The sequence below is a fragment of the Sparus aurata genome, chromosome 6 (genome assembly GCF_900880675.1).
Source record: "Sparus aurata chromosome 6, fSpaAur1.1, whole genome shotgun sequence".
NCBI classification, from domain to species: domain Eukaryota; kingdom Metazoa; phylum Chordata; class Actinopteri; order Spariformes; family Sparidae; genus Sparus; species Sparus aurata.
In genome coordinates this window covers 10512452-10533655 of record NC_044192.1, presented here as the reverse complement: position 1 = coordinate 10533655, position 21204 = coordinate 10512452, and the positions used below count along the sequence as shown (strand labels likewise).

The 21204-nt window shown below is 44.5% G+C and overlaps 1 protein-coding gene across 5 annotated transcripts in view; it reads left to right on the top strand.

The window, feature by feature from the left end:
• Positions 1 to 21204, top strand: part of magi3b (membrane associated guanylate kinase, WW and PDZ domain containing 3b) — a 150904-nt gene that overhangs the window by 82341 nt on the left and 47359 nt on the right. For all 5 annotated transcript variants that reach the window (XM_030421053.1, XM_030421054.1, XM_030421055.1 and 2 more), the window contains one exon: positions 17336 to 17452. In XM_030421053.1, the coding sequence (XP_030276913.1) occupies positions 17336 to 17452 (117 nt within the window). The remainder of the gene's footprint in view (positions 1 to 17335; positions 17453 to 21204) is intronic.

The following is a 21204-nucleotide window of genomic DNA, read 5'->3' as shown; positions in this document are numbered from 1 at the left end:
GACGCAATTGCCGCGTTATTTTCCGCTGCGTCTGTGAACTGTCCCGCCGCGATGACGACGCGTTGTTCATCCGTTTGCCGCGCGGGAGGTCAAGGTCTAATTAGAAGCATCCTAATCTGTGTGTGTGGGGGGGGAGGGACTGAATTTTGAGAGCAAAATCAGTCAGCAAACCAAACTTTTTCATGCTGTCGGCATAAATAAACGTGAGGCAGGCTGATGCAGGGACTTAATGGCAGCTCAGCTATGTCGCACTTGCTATTCACCTGGTGTCAGAGCTGATGTAATTTGGGTGTCCTGTCATAAACACGGCGGGGATGTATCTGGCGCTGTCCTTTTTATTACTCGCATTGTTATAAACGGCTCTCCGGGCCCTCTCAGTCAGCAGGATTAGAGCCCAGGATTAAGATTCTGCACAGTGACTGAGTGGCGGTGCAGCGAGGGAGGTGAGTTATTGGAATTGCCATCATTATCCTTTTGGATATCTCATCATGAACTCCTCACCTCAGTGCTCCTTCAGCCCCGCATCACACGCTGCATTTGCTGAATGCTCACATCTGCGCAGAGTTAAACGTACAGATGCTCAAGAGGTTCCACTTTTCACCGCTCGCTCTTGCTGGAGTAATTGCAGCACCTTTTTGTGTTTTTTTTTAATCGCTCCTCATATTCTGAATTTTAGCTGAAAATGTTCTCTTAAAGGACCAGAATGGTGGATTAAGTAGCATGGCCCTCATCTCATCCTCATCCTTTTTTTAGTCCATTAGTGTTAGGTTTGTCCGCTCTGGGCTACTGTAGAAACACAGTGGTGCATAATGGCAGACTCGGGCGGACACGCTCCCTCTGCAGATATGAAAGACTCATTCCGAGGTAGCGAAACAAAAAAGGTCTTGTTTCAGGTGATTATATGCTAATGAAGATATTACAGATGCACCCAGAGAGACTGGAATCGACCAGTTTTCAACAGGATCGGTCACGATCAGTCCCAGTTACATCCAGTTCTCTACCAGTCAACGTTACACAAATCTGTTCTAGGTTAGCAGTCTTTCTGTTTCACTCACATGTCAATCGCAGCGCATTACAGACTCTTTCACAATAAAAGTCCCAGATTTAAGGGGATACAATGCATTAATGCCAGTAATGGAGCACTTTATTTTGAGATTTGTTTGTGCCAGAGTGAAAGGAGGTCTTGTAACCTGGAGCAGATTTGGAGAAAATGTAAAGAGTTATTTAATAGTCAGTACGTTATAATAAATATATAAATTAATCTTCCATTAAAGAAAGTTTGGAATCATCAGGTCAGACTTCGGAGTCGGCCAAAAGAATTGTTGAATGTTATATTTGATATTTCTGCCAGTGGATTTTCCTGAATGCTTCACACTGGATCTTCAAGTCTTTGTTTGGCCTCGTGTTCACGATTTCATGAAGTGGGATGTGTACAGTCGATAATACTGAGAACATACCAGTATACCAAGATATTATATGTACAGTGCGATGTCTGTAATATGCTTTGCACTGTGGTGGAGTACTGTGGACCTTTGCAAAGGGATAGCGAGGTCAACCTGAGGTATTGCAAAATGACAGAATTGTTTGTTTTTCTGAGTCTGCTCCAATCGTTGCTTTTCTCAGTGTCCATGTCTTGTGTATATTTTTAGTTATTTGTGTATCTCAAAAAAGGGATCGCTCTTTGATTAAACTGCTTACAACTCAGACAAATTGACTCTGGATTTGTGTTAAAGGGCAGCGCAGCTTGGCAAAGGAATCATATTGTGATTAACTCGACAGATAATTTTCACTAAGAAAAATATCAAAAAGATGATGTGATTTTTTTTTTTTTCTTTCTCGCGTCTGTTCCCTGGACTAATGGAGGCCAAGGCTTCTCTGTAGCACCATGATATTTTCCTGAACTTTTCAATTGTCAGTTGCAAAAAAATCAAAACACAGTAAATCACTGCTCTATGGCTTTTAATTTGGTCAGTGAAATAAGGCTTGTTGTCTGTGTTGTTGTGACTGTTGGATAGAACCAGTGGTAGTCTGATGTCTGATGGGACAGTGTGTATGTGTGTGTGTGTGTGTGTGGGTGTACGAGCTGAAACCTGTGTGTGCATCAACCTCTCTTAGCACAATGCACTTTCATAAGCTGCCCCGTTGGCCCCGGGATGCTCTTTGCTCACTCAACAATGAAATGCATGGTATTGGAGGCGATGGACTGGCATTTCAGGCGGCACGGAAACGACCTTAGTCCTCCGCGAGGAGCCGCGATGATGAAAAGAGAAAGTGGAAGAGGACCGTTAGCCCGGAGAGCAGAATTAGGCGGTGAGCTGCCCCTTTTGTCGAGCCTTTGTGTGATGACAAACACGTCCGGATCGACTCGTCCTTCAGTCCAGACCTCGGGAAGTTGCTTTTAATAACAGCGTACTGTAATGATCTACATAATGGAGGGCCACAGAGTGCTGAGTGACACACACATTTTCACCCTCTCAGCTCTGGCACACACACACACACACACACACACACGCACTGTCTTGCTCCCTTTCGCTTCCTTCCTCTGCAAAATCTGGCGAGGCGGCTGCTGTCTGAAAACAACGAGGCTAGCACATCTCATCACCACAGCAACAATTACAGTTCTATTTCAAGCTTATCTTCGCCCGGGTGTGCGTGTCGTTGAATTAATAATATGATCCTCCTCTGTCAATCTGTCAGTCACTTAAACGCCTCACACGGAGACAGAGACTGAGAGAGGAAAAACAAAAAAAACCATGAGCCGGAGATCTCCCTGATTCCCGTCCTCTGCCCCCCCCCGAGCTGTTTCTTCATTAACGGCCACTTTGTACTGTAGTTTGACTCCCATCTGCCGCCGCCGAGGACGATGACTGCGATAGCCCACATTTCTGTCATCATTCCCCGACGGCTGGCAGAATTAATGGCAGACTCACTCGACAGGTTAAGGATGACTCAGCCCTCGTTGCCCGTCGTAGACTCATTAAAGATCAGAAGGAATGCCCGCTGAGCTCGGCGGTTGAAATAATGCACAGAATTTGTTATGCGGTAAACAGCATTTTTAAAAGTGGTCCTCTGTGCTACTGCATTTCCCACTTTAGAGTGCCTGCTAGTGTGCTTCCCGGCGCACATTGTGAGATACTTGTGTTTACAGTACCGCGGTGTGACATTTTAAAGGGAGAAACAGAGTGTGCCATTAGGTCTGAGGCAGATGTAAGTGGCGGTGGGAGATTTAAGGACCAGGCTTCTGCCTCGTGTTCCCCCGACTGCCTGAGCATGTTGGTTCTGCTTCCGCCTCATTTCGGTGGCTAATACGTTCTCTCTCTTACTGTTTTTTCTCCAGCCCCTTCAATAATTGAACACGTCTGGCCGAGTCCTTACTCCACAAAAAACATGACTTCACTTTTATGGAGACATGATTTGACAACAAGCTCGGGATAAGACGGACCCTCCCACAAGCGTAGAAACAACACAGCTCGCTTGAGTCGCACTTGTTTTGTTTTTTTGTTTTTCTTTTTATGCAACTTGGAAATTCGTTCCTCTGCAGCAGGAACGGTGTTTGCATGCATTTGTGCCAGATGTAGTTTTGCATGTGAAACAGGTAAGAGCGGGAGAGAGAAAAAAAAGAGAGAGGGGGGGGGGGGAGCTAACAAGAAATGCACGTCAGGGTTACACCGGCGGTTTCCAAGCTGAGCCGCATGGAGCCGGGAGGATGCGCATGACTGGAGGGGGGAAACGTGGATTGGAATTAAAGCTGAATGAATCTGATTCACTCGGAAACAGTAAACAAACACGAGCGCTCCGGTGCCAGGGAGGCTGTCAGGATTCAGTTTTGCAAGATTATCCAGACATTTAAAACATGTCAAGTACAAGAGAGACACATTTTTGACTGGGGGGAAATAAACAACCTGGTGATGCACATTGATAAAACATGTCATTTAGAATATGTAAATGCTCACCTTTCTCCCCAAGGCCATTGCGGCAGGAGAATCCTGTGTGTTTTGTTGTCTACTGCGTCTGGCAGTGACGGTTCAATATGCGTTTTTTAGCCATGCAGGAATATTTTAGCAATTATCTGATTACCTTGCGAGGCAGATGGATTTGTGAAATCACGTGATCTAGCAAAGCCCTCTTGCCAGGCTTTAAGCTACGAACTTGTGGTCCAGACCACAGGGGTTTAGGTGTGACGACTAGCCAGGAGATTGTTAAAAAACAACAGTGGTGGCTCTTCAGGGGGTGGAGATACTGCTATAGCGTTTGTCATATCAGAACTTAAAGTTTATGAAATGGAAAAAGGAGCAAAAAATGGCACCGAAGGCTTTTCTCAATGGAAAAGAGGGATTTTATCTGCTGGTGGTAGCGTGCTCCCACTGTTGATCTGGTTTGTTCAAACTTATAGACAGATGGTTCGACGGTTCATTCTAAGTCTTTCTGTATGAGGATGAATCCTGCTGATCCTTCTCCTCTAGAACCGCCGTGAGGTTCACATCTGTGTTTGTGAGTGAAACGTCTCAACAGCTATCGGATGGATTACCGTGAAATTTGGTCCAAACACTCATGCTGCCTTCAGGATGAATTGTAAGCTGATATCAGACTTTTCATCCAGTGTGACCAGAGTGTCGACATTTTTTACTTTTTCAAATACTTAAAAAAAATGCCTCCATGAGAACTGATGACATCGGCCTCGGGCGTCAACCCAATACTGTTTAGTGCTGGTTAGCAAAGGCTGACACACTAGTATTACACTGTAGATAACGTCTGCTAAACATAAGCATGTTTGCATTGTCATGTGAGAATGATGATGTTAGCATTAAGCTATGTTAATTTGCTCGTTTTGTTGCTTGTTTTCCCAGTAATGTCCCCAGCTGACCGAAACTCAGCTGACAGGAGGCTGTAAGCTGTCCTGAGCTCTCATCTGATGCAACCAGCCGGTCAACATTTTCACTTTGTCCGGTACTTGTCCAGCAAAATACCTCCAGATCTGATGACATTACCCTCAGGCCAAAGCCTAACATGGCTTTAAGTATCATTTAGCAAATGTTAGCATGCTAATCTAAGACAGTGACATGGCAGACATAACCTCTGCTTAACTTTAGCATTGTCGCTGTGAGCATGCTGATGCTAGCATTCAGCTCAAACTGTTATTTGGCTCTTTTTGTCGCTCGTTTTCCCAAATAATGTCTCCGGCTGACAAAACTCCAGCTGACTGTCAAGTCCGAGGTGTGAAGTTTGTGTAATGGTCAAACTTGTTGCCCTCAGGACGAACGGTATGCTGGTGACTGACATTTGTATTCAGTGGAACCAGCAGGTCAACATTTTCGCTTTTTACAACACTCGAGGCAAAATACCTCCAGAGCTGACGACATAAGCCTCTTTGTGTTTGGTGCTAATTAGCAAATATTAGCATTCTAACTCGCTAATCAACAACGGTGGAGCCAAGCAGACAACGCATCTGCTAAACATTGGAACTGTTGTTGTGAACATGCTGGTGCAAAATGTCATCCGGCTCCCTCCGCTGCTAGTTTGACAACAATTCAGCCGACCGACATGTCGTGAGATTTGCATCACGCACGCCGCGAGAGAGGTCAAAGGTCAGATTTTACTGTCCGCGTCGTGCACACGTCGGTCGGAGATAAATGCTCTCTTATTATGTGGGTTTTTTTTTTTGCAGACGTGTCGTCTGAGCCAGATGCTGATTTGGGACCCACATGGGAAGTAAAGTGCGCGCGTGTGTTTGTGTGCCTGTGAGTTCATTCTCCAGCTGTCTCGTTCTGCACAGACCACATTAATGATACAACAGAGGCATGGGCCGTAGACTGCTCATTAAAGGCAGAGCGGAGGACGAAATGTGAAATGGAGGCAGAGGCAGGCTGAAGAGGAGTATGAGGCGGCAGGAAGGGAGAACCAGAACTGAGGAGTTGAGAAACAAAACAAGTGACGGAACGCAGAAAAGAAAAAAAAGGAAAAAAAAAACAGCGCGGAACAGAGCAACAACATGACTCAGCACCTGCAGGGCAACACTCCTCCTTCCTCTCGCCACCTCTTCTCGAACTTTCCTCCTCCTCCCTGTCTTCTTTTGCTCTCCCCTCCTGATCTCTCTCTGTCTCTCTGGGACCAGGACTTGTTCTTCCCCCTCACATTATCACAGCAGCTCTGGCACGCTCGCTGTCGATGCTGCTGTTAATTCACACGTCCTCCCGCCTCTTCACCCCTGCAGTTCTGCTGAGCTGGTCCGATCTCGTCTTTTACCTTACACCGGGAAGGTCGTCCGTCCATTCCCCGAGCGGTGATGGACGGAGGAGGGGGGAGGAGGTGGAGGGCAGAGGACAGGAGAAGGGAGCATATGGTTAGTTAACTTTAATGTGGGGGCAGATGTTCCTCTGTGTGTGCTTGTGAGATCAGTGGGCTGAAAAAAACATCATGCTATGATCATATGAGGGAATATTTGTAGTTTTTATCGTCTGGAGGCTGCGGCTCTGACTCTGCACATCTGGCCTGCAGTGTTGGTAGAGAGGGATTTAAGCTTTTCTGATACTGTTGCCTTTATTATCATGATACTCAAAGCATATTTGATATTTCACCTAAGCTATCCTTTATTGATTCCCAAAGGAAAAACGTAACCCATCCTGAATATCAGCGCAGCGGGCCGCACTTGTTCAGTGCTGTGGATCAACTCTCAGTTCTTTGGCAAAGGGCGCTGACGGGGGATTTCACCTGGCATATGTGTTTTTGACGGTGGGGGAAAACAGGAGCACCCAGAGGAGACACACACATGGAGAACATGCAATCTCCACACGGAAAAAGGCTCTTCCAAGGCCGGGAATTAGTTTAGTCAAAGTATTGCATCACACTTCATTTTTTGCGAAGTCATCACAACAGTGTCTGTGTACTTGTCATTCAGCGTACCCATAATGCTTTCATTTTAAAATGCTCTAACTCTGCAGACTTTCTCAAGAATCCTCTCAAGGTGCACTAACGTTGTTCTGGGGAGGAAGTTTTAATCAGGAGAGAAAGATTGTCATTGACTGATTTTTCTTTACGCCTAAACAAACTAGATACTGAAAGAAAATGACCTTAAAGGACAACACAGCTTCATACTGTTTTAGGTTGTTCATATGTGGTGGACCCTGCCACCTTTCTAGCTTCAAACAGTGTTCCGGGGACCTTATTTTCCTCTGAGAACAGCTTGTTTACTCAGTTATGGAGAAGGTGAATATGTCTGAGTTTGTATTATTACCTCATTGATATTGTAAATCTAAATATTTCAGTTCGAATGTAATCTCCAAAACCACATATTGCTCCTTTAAGAGAGGTTCTTTATTGAACCAGTTGGGTCAACAAATAACTGTCTTGAAAATTGTCCCTAAATGTACCATTTTTTTTTGTAAAGGGTTGTACAAATCAAGGTTTACGGTGCCTAATGGATCAGTCTTTTGATGGGTCGTCAATGTTGGAGATCTTGTGGACCATTTTCAGTGTGGAGTAATATTATAATTAAAGGAGCGACAGTGCCACACACTCTCTGTCTACACACTGCCTTTGTGTGTGTGTGTGTGTGTGTGTGTGTGTGTGTGTGTGTGTGTGTGTGTGTGCGTGTGTGTCTCCCTCTCACAAAGACACACAGTAAGAAATAATTAAAATAATTGCCTTGTAATACTTAAATTTGCAGAAGCCGTGCCAACATCAGAATCACAAATCTAATCACCTCGCAGGATTTGTATTATGCCTTGTTGTACCCTCCCTTTTGAGAATTTTTTTTTTAAGAGTTCATCCTTTTAAAGCTGCTTACTCCAGGCCTCTGGCCCCCGCTGCTGAAACGAGGTGAAATGACAGAGCGTGCGCAGAGAGGCCGGGGCGCGTGAGACCACTGCCTGTTTAACTTTGCATGGCTCTGCAGCCGAGCAGACGGGCTGGAAACGCGGCAACGCGGCAGGCCGCTCTGCTCCTCTAATGCAACGTCCTCCAGCCTGTAGTAACACTCCACATGCCAGTTATATAAGTGAAGAGAATTCATTTGACGGTGCTGCGTGAGGTGTGAGATTATAAACCCGGCTTATGGCACAACACTCACACTCTTTGCTTCCCTCAGCAGAGTCAGCGAGGTGCCCCGCGATCCCAGCCTCGCATGCAGCTCTCTGAAAAATTGAGCGGACGCCCCGGTATAAACCCTCCCGCTCAAAGGTGTCCCGAGGCAATTTTGTCCCCTAAAATGGCCACAGGAAGCGTCAAGGTTAGAGCAGGATGGAGGAGGCTGGTGGAAGGCGGGGGGGCGGTGCTGTCAGGCCAGGAGAGTGATGAGAGGAGCCCAAGCAGAGGTCTTGCAGGTGCTGGAGCCCTTAGCAGGCCACCGTTTGACTGAGTGCCACAGGGGAAGAGGAGAGCCTGATGAAGAGGATGTGGGTGACCTGTCATACAGCGCATGATGGATGGAGAGGGAGGCCAAGATTGAAGGGTGGAGGGTGGGGGGTGGGGGGGGGGGGGGTGACTGTGGCAACAGTGGCATCTGTCTGCCTGCGAGTATGAGTGAAGGAGAGCATTAGAGAGAGAGAGAGGGATTTAAAAGCACAGAGTGTAAGAAACACCTCGGGGTAAAATGAAGCCGGAAACATACAAAGAAGCAGAGCGGGACGGAAAAAAAAAGAAAAAAACGCTAAAAATATACTGCAGCTGCCCCGTTGTTTTGGGTAGTTCTTTACAGTGCTTGCATTACATTTTTATCATGTTTATTTACCAAATGCATTGGTTTGCAGTTGTTGCTTAAATGTGTGGTCGCTGTTAATTTTCTCACACCATCTGACAGTATTGTGTATTATAGATCAGCCACCTCCAGTTTATTACACAAGCAGTGTAGTTAAACCCTCTAACTATAATTTATTTTTATATCACAGTATTGCGAGGACACTCTCACTGCTCTCTTCCTGCACCAAGACTGGTGGGTGTAGTAGTTGTATCATCAGGGATATTCTGCTCCGCCTGCACAAACCGGCTACTCGCAAGTCTGTCAGCCTGTGTTTGTGCTTCCTCTGGTTTCAACGCTGTTTGATTTTGTTCTGTTAACCTTTACGTGCGTAGTTTTTAGTTACAGCTCAGGTGCGGTCACGCCTCTAGTGCTGTACTTAAGTTACTATCACTCTATACTTCCACTCCACCTTTACTTACTCTACTTAAGTCCTTCTAATATCAAATACTTTAAAATATTTACCCATGTACTATTTGTACCAGTGACCTTTACTTCAGCCAAACTAATATTTTAATACAAGTCTTTACTTTTGCTCATGTGTGACTTTTGGGTTCTCTTTACAACACTGTATATATGAACACTACATGAGCAATGCGATATATACAAAGCAATATAATACAATAATTATAAAATCTAATGAGGAAGTGTATATGGATAGAATAATGAGAAAGGAAAATGTGTTTTTGGTGAATCTTACAGGCAAATCAGGATTCTTGATGCAAAAAGTTGATACTATAAATGAAACCAGCTCAAAGATGTGCAACTTTGCTGCAATGCAAGCAGTCTAAACGTAGAAACAGAACTGAAATATCTCTAACGGGTGATTGAAGCCGAGTGATGTTTACACATATGAGAAATTAAATATTCAAGACTCGATTTTTCCATCGTTTTCCACGCATGTTCCCACAATTCAGCTGGATATATTTGGCCTCTTTGGAAACCTGAGGACTTCCGCCCAAAATTTCCTGTGGGTTTGAAGAATACTCAAGAGGTTGTCCTGTCTGGAAATCGTCCGGGCAAACAATGTCTCAGGCAACATCCGACCAAGGGCGACAGATGTTGATGTAACTGACAAAGCCCTCTAGTGGCCACAGGTATTTTGAGTCTCCTCCACTGGAGGCAAAGGAGCAAAGTATTGTGATGTTGTAACGGAGCCACAATGTCTGCAGAGGCAGGAGGTGGGCTCGGTCGGATGGATAAACAAAACTTCAAATGGACTCTGTAAACATTCGCTTCAGTTTCTTGTAACCACGGCCACAATCATCGTTATGTAATCCAGAACTTCATCTCTCACGAACCGTAAACAGGTTTGTTTTGTGGCCGGTCCCAAGCAGACCATAACCAGAGCCTTGTCAGATTGGAAAGTCCACTTTTTGTTTGATTTATTTGACGTGCTGATATTTAGGTACTGTAAGTTTGGTGATGGCTGATCCACCAACAGGTCGGTGAGGTTTACAGCTTGAGAAATAGTGAGTTTGTAGAATAACCAGCTACTTTTACTACAAAATAACAAAGCAACAAACCCCTTTTATAAAGTAAATCCTGTCAGAGCTGTTCCTCAAATATAGATGTTTTGATCAAAGCACACTGTACGTAGCAAGCGAGTCCCACGTGGATCTATTAGAGAGAAGAAGATGAAATGTGTTACATGGGAAAAACAGAGATTGCGGTCGTTTGCCTACGCATTCCAGGCATACATGTCGACCGCGTGTCCTTTTCCAAATGTCTCGGGGCAAAATATGTAGAATTCCTGCTTTTGGTTTCTCTCTAAGAGATGAACCAGTGCGCTGAGAGAGGTGTCAGGGAACAGCTCCAAACCTGATGACATATTCCCTGTTCAGAGGACTGTTAATTAAGCGACAGTCAGACAACAGAGATAATGACCTCCCAGTGGACGTCCTGCATGCCTCCGGGGGGGGGGGGGGGCTCAGAATGAAAATGTCGTAATACACACAAGGTGTTTGTTTGTTCACATTTCTGCCAGGGGAAGAAAAAAGATCCATCAAGAGGAAACACATATTGCTGCTCCTATTTTCTTTCTGACTGAGAGTTAGTGAGAAGATTGATACCACCCTCAGTGTCTATACAGTGAATGTGAAGCTACAGACAGCACACGGTTAGCTTAGTTTAGTTTAGCATAAAGTATCTGTCCAGCACATAAGACGCCAACATGTCCGCCTTACACATTAGCATCTGTACTGATTACAAGCAAGATATGATAAGCTAATAAGTGAACTTTGAAGGTGCATTACATTAAATTTGTGTTAACCGATCGAGACGTCACCCGCTCTCGTCTGAAGTCAGAGGACATGCTGTGGTAGCAGCTTGTCAGTCACAAGGTAGAATTGCTCCAAAGCGTAAAAAAATTTCATCGAGCTGTATTGGAGAAGAGTTGAAATGAGTGATTGAGATCATGAACTCTTTAGGGAACTTACTCTCTGTTCACTGAAGTAGTAAAACAAGTGAGAAGTCAGGTCATTTTCTCATAAGCTTACATACAAACAGACTTCTTTTTGAAACCGGTGGAGTCGCCACCTGCCGGCCATTAGAAATACTGCAGGTTACACAAGGCTAGCTGTTTGCCTCTGTATACATTCTTTGTGCTAGGCTATGATAACGGGCCACAGGTGGTGGCTTGCATGTAGAGATTGTATCTAGTTTCTCATTTAAAGGTGCATTACGTAAGAATTTTAGCTTAAAACATTCAAAAGTGACCTAAAACTAAACTAAAAAAATATCGGCTTTGAAGTTATGACAATGACTATGTATTGTTTTGCAGTGATGTCTACTTAAGTCAGCATGCTAACAAGCTAGCCCCAGCCAGTCCATTTCTCCTCATATGACTCCAAACTCCAAAAACAAGAAAGTTTTAAAAAAGCATTTCCAAAAATGTTGAACTGTTTCTTTAAGTCTTGTGTGTTTCTCTTTGGTTTCTCTAGGAAACATGCTGTGGGTGTAATTTTCTATTCATTTTCACTCTCACTTATAATCCAGCGGTTGCATCAGCATTACATAATGAGAGAGAGTATGCAGTTTTGATGAATAAAATGAAAATTGATTTGCACCTACAAGGCAAAGTGATATTACAAATTCAAAACAGCAAAGTTAAACCTCCTCGCTGTGAGTTCAGGAAATCTAACAAGATTTCTGACTCATTTAAAAGCAAATGAGTCCATTTTAAAGAGAGAGAAAGTTAGAGCACCACCCCAAAAAGTTAAATTGCAGCACTTCATCACAAGTGAGCTAATGGATTGAAACCAGCATCACTAAAATAACCGATGTTAGATTTCTTTCCTGTATTGCTTACTGTGCTCTCAGTACTTCAGCTCAAAAAGTGGCGTGATGTGTTTTCACACATTCTGTTCTCACAAAGTGAGCCAGTGCATTTTTTAAATAAGATTAAAAAAAAGGACAGAACAAATCTCAGATGCCTGACATGTGCTCGTGTGTGAGACAGTTATGCCTTGAGCTCGGAGTGTTAATCTAATTCTGTGGCCTCTGCGCAAGGTGTTGTTCTAAGTGAGGATGTTAACAGGCTGTCGCTTCGTTAGGGGTGCCAGGCACGGCTTCCGTCGCTGCGGATATTTTGTCCGAGGCTCTGTTTTTTCTTGAGAGGACGACTTCTGCTGACGCTAGGTGAAATGGCAACATGGTGCGGGAGGATTCCCGCGGGTGACCTTGCTCTTTTCTGACACATCCTCTGCCAGCGCTTCGTGCAAAAATGACAAGGTACAGTAGCAGAGGAGAGCAGAGGATCTCTGGAGGTGTCGAGTCTGGAGCTTCCTCTAAAGGAATCGGTTGGATTAATCCAATTTCGAGGATACCTGAGAACACGGCATCTGATACAAGCGACGGGAAATACATTTGGGACAATTTTCTGAGGAGGGAATTGTGTAAATTGGATCAGAAATTGTTCAAGTTGAGAAAAGGGAGAAACCCAAGAGAATTTTAAAAGGAAACAAATGAGACAAAATTCCCCACTTAACGATTTTCTTTTGTTGAAAGACAGTTACAGTACGCTCATCTTCCTGGCTGGCTGTGGGGAAATAACTCACAAGTTAGTGGATGGCTGATTGGGCACAATGGAGCCCATTGAGTCCTCATCATGCAGAGAATAAGGCCTGCCACAATAGCGGCGTTATCTGTGGGAAGGAGAAATGAGGAACTCTGATGTGACAGCCTCACTAACGGTCTCTGACAGGACCCAGGAAGCCACAAAGACCGCACTGTACTTGCACCGCAATGAACAGACCGGAGCAGTATGTGTGTTTCTCTCTGTGTGTGTGTGTGTGTGTGTGTGCATGCTTTTTTCCTTTTGTTTATCCAGTGAAGTGTGGCTGAGCGTGCTTGCTCTGCTGTGTCACAGTCAAACACACGCAGTCCACACCTGGTGGCTCTGCTGTAGTCTACTGCTGAGGACTGACGGCCACCAATCGTTAAGGCATGATGTCTTCGTTTGAGTTTCAGTGAGAGAACTTAATTTCTGCAAGAAGATGGTGTCATTCTTTCATCATCAAAGAGAGAGTTTCATCAGCGCAAATGCAAAGTTTATGGCCAACAATTAAGGGTTCAGTGTGCAGAGTAATATTTGATGTGAATGGCTCGCGCTGAGTGCGATTTTTGAGAGCGGGGGAAGATCAAAAAACGTGTCGAGTTTTGTTTGTAAAGCCCAAAGACAGTCCTCACGTGCCTCAAGTGCCGACGGGCTTTAAAGGCCCACGACATCAATGATTCCTGACCCAGCAAGAGCTCTCGAACAAGACGAGGAAAACAGTTTAAAAACATCCGAGTGAACTTCAGGAAGGGAAAGAAAAAGACAGCACCTCAGGGAGGCGCAGATCCAAGATTTAGAAAAGGAAGTGACATGTCAGTCAAAGGAAACTTTAGCAGCATGGTAGCTATTCAATCTGACTTCTGGTTTGTAGTTGCAGCCACGCTCCCATCGCTTTGTCGTGGCCCAGGATTTGCTATTTGTGGAGTTGTCTGCCTCCTATCAGATGCGGAAATAGCTGCGTCCATGCAAGGAGTCCGGAGAGGCAGTTTCAACCAATCGACTGTATCCAGGTTTCAGAAGAGCTGCTCGAAGCCGTAAGGCAGGAGCTGCTCGCCGTTGTAGTCTCTAGTCACCGCTGACAGCTACCTCCAGCTGTTCCATCCAGCCAAGACAACTATCTCCTGTCCTCCATATCTCACATCTCTGCCGGGAGAGCTGCTGTCATACATCCTCCGTGCCGGGTTTGAATTGGTCTTCGTCTTCGCTCCACATTTCCCCTTGGACTTAATGATAAACAGGACGTGGAGACGCAGTGCTTTGACCGGCGACAACAACCCATCAGACACTTGAATTCTTTGTGCTCTTTGGCGGAGCGGTTGGACGGCCTTGTAACTCATAAAGTAACAATGGTCTACTGTAGGCTTGACTTTGGTGCTCTTGCTGTTTACTGACTATCATTGTTGCTGTACTGACAGCAAATATTATGTCTCGGTACAGTCTGAACATCACTGCAAAAGGTTTGTTTAGCTTTGAGTGAACTCACTGTAACCAACAGATTGATGATGTCAAACATGTCTTATTTATTGTGGGTGAAGCTGCCAGAAGGTTGCCGTGTTGTGGTTTTTAGAGGAAGCTTGTTTGCCTGATCCAGAGCCGTCTTTGATGAATCTCCCTTTGGAAAGCCATGTCACTCATTGAGAAAAGCATATGGAGCACATGTAGTTTGCTGAAACGGACTTGTTTCCCCATTTATCCCCTTGTGTGCGGGCTGAACGTGAACAGAAAGGATATTCTGGGATAGTTTTGAGATGAAGTTGCCAGATTGGGCCTTGGTTCCCCAGCCTCAGTCTGTTTATCTCCTAGACCAGCTGTGATGCAGCCCTCTTTGGAGAGGCAGACGGAGAACATGCAACCTTTATTCTGAAAAGCCAGGCCCGCCGGGATGACGGCTCCTAAAACAGAGTCAGATGGAAGCGAGGAGCGTGGACATGAGGGGCATTTTGATGTGAGTCAACAACAGCCTCCGAAACTCGAAGCGAGAGTAAGTTTAGAACGCAGAATAACGACGATTGCTGGGCCGTCACAATAACGGCCCGTGTTGGTTTCTGTCGCGAGCTGAGCAGGAAAAGAGGATTTGAGGGTTGAGAAAGCGTTGCTGAAATATTCCCAGAGCTCATCATTATTCTATCGCCCCTCCGAGTCAAGTACATCCCCCCTCTCTATTAGTACATACAGTACTTCTACAGTAGCATGATCACATCTTTAGTCCTGCTGATTGGTATTCATAGCGATGCAGAAAAAGAGTCCTGCTGAGCAGAGTTTGGTCTGTGTGTGCAGCAGAGAGGGAAAAGACAGACGTGGAGAGAATAAGCGAGAGAAATGGGGGGTAAAAGTGATTACTTCTCTGTAGTCAGACTGTTTCAAAGCCCGCTCCCCTCTCTGTCAAGACATGTGGCTCACACTGAATCTGAGGGCACACAGACACCGAAGATCTCATCCTGTTTTTCCAAACTCCTCATCATGTTCTTTCAGAGGAGAAACTTTTTTTCTCCCCGCTTGTGTGTGTGACGACTCTGAAGTCTTCCCTCTGCCGCAAACTTTGCATGAACTTCCTTTGTTTTTACAAACGCTTCTGGGAGTTGAGAGCAAAGGCGAAATCGTTTTTTTTTTTTTTCTTTTCAGATTTTTCTTATGAAAATCTCCGCCGCTTCACTTTTGAGGCTGTGGCATCGTGCATCTTTGGTGGAAAGTTTTTTTGGTTTTTTTTTTAGGCTTGTAGAAAACTGTAAAGACAGTCGAGGCATGAGCTCGGCATCCGTCATCCGTCACTTAGCAGTTTGGATTTCAGACTCGTTTCTTGGGAGGAACAAAGGCGGTGATGACAATGTGTTCGGCCCGGTCCGGTTGGTTCCTGGTATTTATTAACAGGCTGTCTTCCCTCAGAACTCCAAATACTCAGAAAAGCAATCTAGTGCAGCTTTGTGCTCCCTTTGCACGCCAGAGTTTCTAAGCCGGACGACCCTCTGTAACCTCTCTTGTACCCTAAATCCATTTACCTTTTAACGATTGAAGTGGATTTAACAGAAGGGATCAGAGTTTAAAAATCTGTTTAACCTTCGTCCTCCTCCTCAGCTACAATCTGACCCTCGGTGATCAAACTGGAATTAAAAAGTGAATCAATGGGGATTTAAGCTCTCAGCTAGAAATAACAGGTGCTCGTACTGTACATGCTGCGCCGCGTGTACGCGATGCGGATAATATTGCAACTGTGAGTGAAAAAACCTTGTCGAGCATAACATACATTCTGACCAGGAATCAGCTCAGAGTGTATCCAGAGGGCTTCATTAATCTGACCTCATCCAATCAGGAAGGTGCTTAAAGGCAACCTGGTGTCAAACCATCTGAAAAAAAACCCCTACACACACACTCGCACTCAGAGCAATACATTTTTGATTAGAAAGGTTTCAACACTGGATAACCGTGACCTGCTGACAGTCACCGCTGACCTCTGGCACCAGAGCTGCAATGATTAGTCAATTAATCCATCAATCCGTGTGTTGTTGGTTGGACAAAATAAGTAATTTGAAGATGTCGCACTGGGCTTTTTTATCATGGAATCTTTGATTTTCTTTTATAGGCTAAATGCTATACAGTACCTGGCCGTACACAATATGGGGCCAACATTATTTGATTTTCGTGTTAAAGTGTGTAGGATCTCGGGGGAATCAATGAGCAGAAATTCAATTTGATATTCACAATCATGTTTTCATTAATGTGTCATCACCCGAAGACTGGTTGTCACCTTGGAATGAGCCTTTATACATCTACAGAGGTAGCGGCTTCTCTTCCACACAACCATGTTGCACTGATAATATCTACGGCGGCCCAGAACAGACAAATCAAACAAGGGAAGCCCTAAACAGTCACACGTCGAACATGTTATCTCCTCTGTTAACAAAATGATTTCCTCGAGATGTCAAGGAAGTGAGCTTTGTTATCCCAAGATAACGCAATAAATTCATCCATTATTTTGCCTAATGCGTATTAGTTTTGCCAAGAGTAGCATCTGTTGAATGTCAGAACAAAGAGTAACCGTTATTAATGGCAAAAATTCATGAAAAGGTTTCCTTTGAGATGCCTAAAACCCCCCCCATAGAGCAGCATGTATGTAACGGTCCGCTCTAAATTACTGAATGAATTTTACGAAGGCGTAGTCTTGTGATAAACACTGGCTCAAGAGAGGACCTTACATGTTTTTTATCGGCCACTTTGGGGGAGAATGAGACGAGGGGTGTTCAGTTGGTTTTTCGATCTGCATCCTCACTGCTAAGTGTTGTCTGCAATATGTATTCTAGCTGAGTTCAACCGAATTTGTTGTGGAATTTCCTCGGAACGGAATCTATTACACGATGTTAAACACTCAATGTCTGTGAAAGTGCTGGAAAATCAAACGCGTATGCCATAACTGCTTTGTCAAGTTGTCGAACGGTGTTATAGATCGCTTTGTGAGCTGTCACTTGAACAGATTTTGTTGTAGACACAAGCCTTCAAAGAGTGCACCGCTATGCTTTTATTGACCCTCCGTGCCTTTGCCTCTATTGTTGCAGGTAAAGTATTGAACACGGACCTGCGCCACTACCTCAGCCTGCAGTTTCAGAAGGGCTCTCTGGACCACAAGCTCCAACAGATCATACGGGACAACCTCTACCTACGCACCATCCCCTGTAAGTACACCATACGCAGCAGGACTGCTACGTAACTCCCATTCAGTGCACTCAGAAGCACCTGCAAGCCAGGAATGTACGGCATGACCTACTTTCGGAGCATATATGCTTTAATCCGGTGCACCTTATGGTAACAATGAGGATGAGGATGTTTCCTGTGCGCATCACACAGCTGGATATCCGACCCGCAAGAAGCAGCGTTAATGTGTTTTCTTCCTGTTAAGCGACGAACACACACAATACTGTACGCGCTGCACTCACACCTCGTCGCCATCCTCTCCCAGCTCCCTCTGTCACACACACACACACACAAACACACACTTTTCAATGTCACCATAGCAACCCGACCAAGGACATCTCTCCTAACCCTCATGTAACTTATTTACTTCTGTACGGTATCATCGCAGCGATCAAAGTCATATTCTTTCCATAAATAACCTCGCGGTTTTTTTTTCCCCCTCCACTGCTCTCGCTCCTCGGTGACGTTCTGCACAGCGGAGCCGACGCCAACTATTATCCTTTGCTGAAATCAGTAATGGATTTGGTAAATCAAAAGGTTGGGTGCCGTGGACTGCCAAGAGCCACTGCGCACAACAGCAGCTGTTTACATTTTTAGAGGCGCGGTAACTCATACCCGATGAAGACGTCCATTGATTGGAGGGGTTTTTGTTTTTTTAATGAGACATTAATACTGAGAAACAGCTTTTTGATCTGATCGTCTGTAGAAGCCGCTGCATAAAAACAGCACCGCTCCATCCTTCTAGAGAGATGTTTCATAATGTCACCGGTATTTCTTGGAGGATAAGCGGCGCACAATTTGCTTCTGCTTTGTGGATATAAACCTTGTGCCTGTAAAATGTCACTTTCCAAGACCCAAGGGGGGGAAAAAGCACCTTTCTTTAGCCCGACGCCCCTGTATGTCGCGATCTTTTCCCTCACCGGGCTTTACAGGCTCGAATATTGTAATCTTTTAAGTGGAAGCATGAAAATGACAGAAATTAGAGTGACAAGGTTGTTAGTACAATAAAAGGTGCAAATTAATATCCTGATTAAGGTTTGCGTGGGTTGAAGGGATGCAGGTCGCTCGCTCTAATGTGGTTCATGCCTCCAGATTTAGAAAAATACAGATACAGTTTTTTTTTTTTTCAAGTAAAACAGCATCTGGGGGCTGCTACTGTAATTCAAACTGTGAATTTCTGTTCACACGCTAAGATGATTTTTCCACTTGAAAAGGAAAGGCAATTTCCTTTTTCATTTATTATAGAATAGGGCTTGGAAATCTAACAATGTCGTATCGTTATCATGGTACTTTGGATTTTGGATATTGTGATATGGTACAAGTGTTGCCTTCTCCTGGTTTTAAAGGCTGGATTACAGTAAAGTGATGTCATTTTCTGAACTTGTTCTAATATTTGCCTTTACCCCCTTTAGTTGTTATAACCACATCACTGACATGCCAATAGTCAGCCTAGTTGGCAGGATATGTAGCAGTTCAAGTTCCTCAAACTACAGATGTGTCAGTTTGGTGTAGCATAGTCTTTGCACGATACTGACATTTATACTAAACGTACCTGTGAGCTGGGGACCATTCCAACCATGTTTGTGGCTGCCTAAACCAGATATTATAAATGGAGGGTCTGGCCATCTCCAGCTGTGTTTGTCGTGACCATAATAGGTGTTTTAACCCAAGCCATGATGTTTTTACTAACCATAACCAAGGGGCTTTTGTGCCTAAATCTAACCAGAGACTGACCACAGCATTGTGAAAAGAGAGAAACAGAAAATTGAAACCGAAGCAAATGTAATGTTGCAGCATGAGGGAACCTACAACTCGAGCTTATCCGTGGTTCTGAACCTACTTAGCTGACAATTATTCAGGCAGTTGGGTTACAGTATTGCTGCAATATCAATACCAAGGAATTTGGTTTGTGATATTTGATTGTGTCGCCTAATCCTGTTTTTAATGAAGGGATTTTGAGGAGCTTTCAAAATATCAAGATGTAGATATCCTGATGTAGCACGGCAATATTATTTTTAAGCCACGTCTCCCTGCCCTGTTATTGTGAGCTGAATATGTAACTGAATTTAATCCGTCTCCTCTCCGACACCTTCCGTCCTGAAGTGATGTCGCTCGATGTGAAAAGAGATATCGCCCTGTGTTTGGTTAAGCGCCAGATGCTGGCGAAAGTGAAATTCGCTTCGACAGGAGACGCGACTTTTCGACGAGCTACCTGGAAGTCGGATCCTGTGATGATGTTGATGCGGATGCTTTGCCCTAAATATTTACCACGTCCTGTCGAAGACTCACTCTTCTCCGAGGAGCGCCATAATTGAGTGTAGTCAAGGTTTTGGTCCCATGCAGAGCGACTGCTCCTGAGGCGACGACAGACTCTCAGGCACAGCACTGTCACAAACAAGCAGCATCTCTGCTCTCTACCCCCGGGGCTGCAAGTGGCTTGTTCACAGGGGACTCGCCTGCACAAGTGTGACATTTTTTTTAGGAAGTAAGCTGCTTACCTTTCATGTATATTTAATCAGTGTGTTTGTTTGATTGTTTCCAGGAGGGTGGAAATCTTTTTCTTACTCCACCACCTCCTTTTCTTTTCCTTCTTCTTCTTCTTCTACTTCTTTTTTTAGTCTGTTTTGTTGTCGCTGTCATTCAGTAATTCATTCACCCGTTAACGTCTTCATATATTTTCAAACATCGGATGCACTGCGAGTGTCTCAGGTCAGCCGCAGCAGAGGATGATTACAGAGCTGGGTGGTGATTTCTCCTCGATGGACACTACAGCCTGTCATTCCCTCCACACACACACACACACACACACACACACACAGACAGACACAGGCTCCTGATCACATTCACCTGCACACGCACCTCAACCTTAACTACCACTGTGAACACGGCTTTTTCTCTATTTTTCTCATGTACGATAGCGGCGGTCGTTGAGGCTTTACGGCCCGTAACCGCCATTCATCACGAGCAGCCAGTGGGCTCGCTGCATGAGTCTGACTCTCTAATCCCCGGCTTGAATTACTGTCTTAATGAGCAAGAGACCAGGACTCGCACAGTGACGGCACCTCCATCATTCACTCGCTCGCTTTCAGTCTCCCATCCTTCACCCTCTCTGTTTCACTCTCGCTCTTCCTCTGTTTCAATTACTCCTGGCTGCCTTTTTTTTCTTTAAAAAAAAAAAAACCCTTGGTTTTCATTTTTGTTTGCAGCCTTCTACAGTATATTTTGATTGTGCATCAGGTATAAAAAGAGGAATTAAATAGAAAAGCAATAGGAATGAACACAGTCGTTATGAAATAATCTCAAATCTGCAATTCTTGTGCATTCAAGATTTATATATTTGAATTCAAAACCTACATTGGAATTTATTCACACCTCAGTATCCTGTGCACTTAAAATGGTCCATAAGGATTTCACCTGATTCGGAGCAGTTGTTGGTCTCAGACTGATCCCTAACAATAATCACATTAATATGCAGTATGGACATAATCCCAGCAATAGAATGTGAGATTTACTCAACTACTGTAATTAACTACCATTTTGAGGTATTTGTATTTCCATTTTCTGCTACTTTATACTTTCACTCAACTGTGATTTTCTAATTTATTTATTTTATCTGCAGTCAGATTGAAAAAACTGATTCCAATAATCAGAAAGGTGCTGAAACTGGATCCAGTAACATCCCAGAGTTTATACATATACATGTGAATATAGATATCATATACTTTAACTTCTA